Source organism: Rhamphochromis sp. 'chilingali', assembly GCF_963969265.1.
Source record: "Rhamphochromis sp. 'chilingali' genome assembly, chromosome: 19".
NCBI classification, from domain to species: domain Eukaryota; kingdom Metazoa; phylum Chordata; class Actinopteri; order Cichliformes; family Cichlidae; genus Rhamphochromis; species Rhamphochromis sp. 'chilingali'.
This window is the reverse complement of record NC_137946.1, coordinates 22,334,303-22,339,453: the sequence shown is the minus strand read 5'-3', so window position 1 is coordinate 22,339,453 and position 5,151 is coordinate 22,334,303. Positions and strand designations below refer to the sequence as shown.

At 40.4% G+C, this 5,151-nt stretch overlaps 1 protein-coding gene across 1 annotated transcript; it reads left to right on the top strand.

Moving 5' to 3' along the window:
• Positions 1-357: 357 nt before the first annotated feature.
• On the top strand, positions 358-1,639 carry LOC308386933 (putative nuclease HARBI1; the record flags this gene model as incomplete). Its single annotated transcript, XM_080866768.1, has 4 exons — positions 358-790; positions 867-979; positions 1,065-1,176; positions 1,257-1,639. 4 exons carry the CDS (start codon positions 358-360, stop codon positions 1,637-1,639), a joined length of 1,041 nt encoding a protein of 346 aa, XP_080722894.1.
• Between the last annotated feature and the right edge of the window lie 3,512 nt (positions 1,640-5,151).

Below are 5,151 nucleotides of genomic sequence, written 5' to 3'. Positions count from 1 at the left end.
AAAATCCTTAACTGAACGTTTTCAGTCTCTAAAAGTTCACTGCAGTCTTATTTTAGAGCTTTACCAAGAAAGATTGTCACTAGCAGTAACTACACTGCTGTATAACCAGAATACAACCAGTTGGAGACCAGGGCCCTGTTTCAGGAAGCCGGTTTAGTGGAAAAACTGAGTAAGTATACCCTGAGTTAACGAAAACTCTGGGTTTTCGGTTTCACAAAGCGAGTTCAGCTGCAGCCTGAGTGAGTCACTATGACGACACACTCCGTGAAGCTAACCTGCCCCCTAGCAGGTTTACTACAACTAACCCTGACTGTCTCCGCCCCTTTGTCGGAAACCTGACAGTAGGAAGTGTCGGACATGGCGTGCCACTTCCTTGAAGAGCCAGTAGATCGTGAAGCCCAAATTCTCCGCAGAGCTCTCCGCCGGGAGAGAGTGATCAGAGCGCGTTTGGACATTTTATCATTTCCTGATGATTTTCTGTGCGAACGTTACCGTTTCTCAGCACAATCTATAATTTATTTGGATAACATCCTCAGGCCATATATTACGCATGTGACACATCGCGGACATGCTCTCAGTTCATTGCATATTATTTGTATTGCACTTCGGTTTCTTGCAAACGGGAGCTTTCTGTATAATATTGGTGACGCTGAGCACGTTTCCAAGGCTACCGTCTGTCGGGCAGTCAGGAATGTTACAGTTGCACTGAAACGTCTCCTGTACTCGTCTGTGGTGTTCCCCGGTCACAGACCCACAAGATTTATCAAAGAGGGATGCCACAAAATTGCAGGTATCAGGATGAACAAAACTTAATTTATGATGTGGTGATACTTGGACTACTACTTAAATTGCACATTTATTTTCAGGGTTCCCAGGCGTGATTGGCTGTATAGATGGTACTCACATTCCAATCATTGCTCCTTCAGTAAATGAAGGAGACTATGTGAACAGGAAGTCTTTCCACAGCATTAATGTACAGGTACATAGTTCCCTGTAGCATTTCAAACTAACAAATTATTTCATCATAGTAATGGATGCTAATTTGTGTTCTCTGCACTGTGAAGATCATATGTGATGCTGCCAACATTATCACAAATGTGGAAGCCAAGTGGCCAGGCTCTGTCCATGACTCACAAATATTCCGTGAATGTACACTGAGCACAAAATTTGGACATGGTGAGTTGAGAATACTTTAAAATATATAAAGACCAATTGCTTCAGGGACATTTGAACTGAAGTGTACCCTTCTGTCTTAGGAGAGTTCACTGGCTACTTGCTTGGTGATAGGGGGTATCCATGTTTACCCTATTTGCTTACCCCTTACCCTGACCCTGAACCGGGCCCACAGCAGCGATATAATCTGGCTCATTGCAGGACAAGAGCCAGAATTGAAATGACTATCGGAATGCTTAAGGCCCGGTTCCAGTGCCTGCAAAGACTCAGGGTCACCCCAGAAAGGGCATGTGACATTATTGTGGCATGTGTGATTCTTCACAACATTGCCACAATTAGAGGAGAACACTGTCCTTCTGAACCAGACATCAGCAGTGATCCAAACCATGAACATCCTGACCCTCCCACGGACATACAAGATGGAAGTGCAGTCAGAGACACCATATGTCACAATCATTTCTTTTGACCCATCACCTCAACATGTTGAAAGAAGAATAAACAGATTTTTTGTTCAACTGGCTTTATTGGTCGCCTGTGTTTCCTGTACACAAAGTATTAAAAGATGTAAACCTCATAAAGTGTCTCTGTTGCTTCCTCCTCTGTAACAGCTGTCAATGTTTCTTCATTATTTTCCTGTAGTAAAGAAATAAACAACATTGCTGTTCTACTGTAAACTCATATAATCTGTGGAGTATTACTCACAACTGCATGTTGGTCTGGCTCAACAGGAGGCTGCACCAGATGCAGTACACCATCACCATCAACTGATAGAATATGAGGTTTATACAGGTCACTTATAACTTACAAGGGACCAAATGGCAATTAACAAACATACCAAGCACCTTACACTTCATTGTCATTATGCTCTCAAAGACAACCAAGACTGAGGGAAGGCAAAATCAGTCGGAAAATAACTTCACTACAAAATAATTCATTATGGTAAAGAGTTTATCAAATGAATGTGTCGCACTGCAAAGGTGACTGTGAAGAAAGGATGTATGCACATCATGTATTATTTTGAATTTACCCCTTATGTAGGCACTTGTGTCTTGCGGGGTTATTGCCTCAGAGGATGTCCCCGCAGAGATGCCTTCGGCCACAGGGCGCCCACTGTTTTGGCTGAGGGCCAACTGCTCAGCCTCTGTGAGTGGTGGTGGTGGAGGACCCCCACCTGTTTTTCGGGCCTCCGCTTTTTTTCTGTTGGCTATAACGGGCCACATTTGAGCATACAGAGTAAGCAAATATGTACTTGTAATGTGCTCAGATAATTTCAATAAGTGCTTACAGAAAGAAAATTAATGTAGCCTCTAACTGCAATTGATTTACATGGGACAAACAGACCAAGCACTATGGCTCATAATACAATTACACCTTACCTGTTTGGACTATATTTTTATATTTCATTTTTACTTGCTGCCAGGCACGTTTGGGGCCTGTTGGGTTGCACCTGCGCTCACATCACATCACAAAATAAAATGTATAAAATAACAAATAAAATAACATATGATAAAATAACGTGTTAAATGGGTGGAAATCCCTCGATCAATGTTTAAATTAACACTCACGCATTGACTCTGTCGGCTATGTTTTGCCATGCATGCTTTTGCAGCTGTGGCTGTGTTACTTTTTTCCGCGGAATTTGCATGTTATCGGCATATGCTGCCATCAGAATTTCGGCCTCAAGCGCTGTGAAATACATTGACCGCGCCTTCTTTCCCTCCGTCTCCATGGTGACTCGCTTAATCTGTGCTCCGCTTATCAGGGCTTTATGTATCCTCGTCCGCGCGCTTCACTTGGGGTTAAAGCAACTCCGCGTTGACTGAACTAATTGTTATCAGCCTTTCTGAAACGGAATATTCCGAGTTGGACAGTTCGGGGTTACTCAACCGTGAGTGTCGTTTTTCACTCTGAGTTTTCCAAACCGGCTTCCTGAAACAGGGCCCAGTTGCATGGAGTCCCCTACTGCAAAGAGACACATCACAGACCAGTTGCATTCATCAAGACAGGCGAGCTCAGAGTGATTGCAATGTTCTGACAATCTCTCTGCAATTATAAATAAAATGCCAATTATTTGCAAGCATTGCCCCCTCTCTCTGAGAGTGATGGATAGTCGTGTGCCACATCTACTTGCAATCAATCTCCAACAGCAAAATTAATCAGTGCAATCATTTCGCATTATTCAAGTATGACTGAGCCCTAAAGCAATCAAATTAGAATTTGAGCATTAGGAGCTTTAAATCTTAATCATCAATACCTTAGACATATAATGTCATATAATCCCTACCTAATCATACATACATACATTATATATTAAGTGGCCAGTAATAAATACCAACAATTCAACTTTTACAAGAAGTTATAATTTGGCTTCACAGAAATTGGGTTAGTCACTATTAAAGCTGGGTTAGTATGAGAACAATTAAATGCTACAGTAGATATGGATATCAACATTAGTATAATGATAATAGTCATATAACTGCTAAATAAATGTGCACTACTACGTAATTAATGATACTTAGAGTAATTAGGTGAGCACTGTTGCAAGTACAACTCAAGTAAAATTGTGGCAGTGGCTGCATTGTTGCACTGCCAGCAACACTTTTATTAGCAGCCACTACACTGATCCAAGTACTTGTGGGTCTCTTTTCATTTCTCATCTTTATAATTTTGTGTTTTTATTGTTGCACAAAAAATGAAAGGTCTAAATAGGATCGTACATCTCTATTTTTAACATCCTTTGGTTTTTTAGAACTTCTGAAGCCAGACAAGTGTGTCCAATTATTTGATTTAAAATGTATTTGAAGGCCAAGAAAGTTTAATAAATAAATCAGATAAATTATGTAATTAATGAAATAGCTCAAAGAAGCTCTTACATTATACAAAAAGCTTATAAGAAATTTTTACTTTGGCGTTTTATTTGAATCAAATTGAATAAAACCCACAGTTAGTAGACAAAATGGTTTAGCGAAATGAATGGTGGAAGACATTTGGCAGCTTACCTCGCTTTGCAGAGCATTAGATAATTGTAAGAGTTTTTCTTCCAAGTGCTTCATGTGGAAACTTTGCTTTCTCCCATATCAACTGATTTATTTAAGCATCCTAGATAGAGATAAATACCACTGGTACCACTGTTGTCTTTGCTGCACCCATAGAAAAACAGGTGAAACGATGCCTTTTTTGGAACAGTGAAGAAAAATCCTCTCTTCACAGAGTTACTGTTCAATCATGTAAGGGGTGAAGAGCCCGTGTGCTTTTCTATTGATTGCCTATTTTCTATACTTTTTTCCACCACTTATTGGCTTCATAGGGAAAGCACATACATTCAGTTTGAAAATGGTGCCCCCTGCAACTTAGGAGAGTTTATTTATAACCACACTAGATTCATTCCCTTAAGCATATTCACAGGGTGGAAACATAGCTTGATCCCTAGACCTGCTGCTAAACAATTGACTTCCCACTCTGTAAGGATGTGTAAATACCCACAAGGAAATGAAAAGAAATAAATTTCCTGTTTACTAAAATAGTAAATGTTTGAACCGATTTCTAATTTTTCTCATATGTTCATATTATTTACTTACAAATGTGATGAGTAAATCGTAGCATTTAGGAAACAAACTGGCTTTTGCCTTTTCTTTTCTATTCATTATACCTTGGTAAGTAGCTGGTTGGTGTTTTTTAGATAAACCTGTCACTTCCATGCAAACTACAGGTGACTGCAGACATTTTCTAGTGACCAGAGTAACCACAAGGAGGTTTTTGCCCACTGGTTAGGGAATACACATTTTTCCCTAGCAACAAGTGGGTCAATGGGAGAAAATGGGGGTCACTGACCATTCTGTAGCCCTGTGAGATTGGGACTAACAATCATTTTCCTTGGAGGTGCCATCGACTTACAGCAACCACCTGTAACCAGATGGGGAATATTAATTTTTCCTTCGCGATTGGTGGTTGCCAGATATCACAGACCAGTCTCTTAGC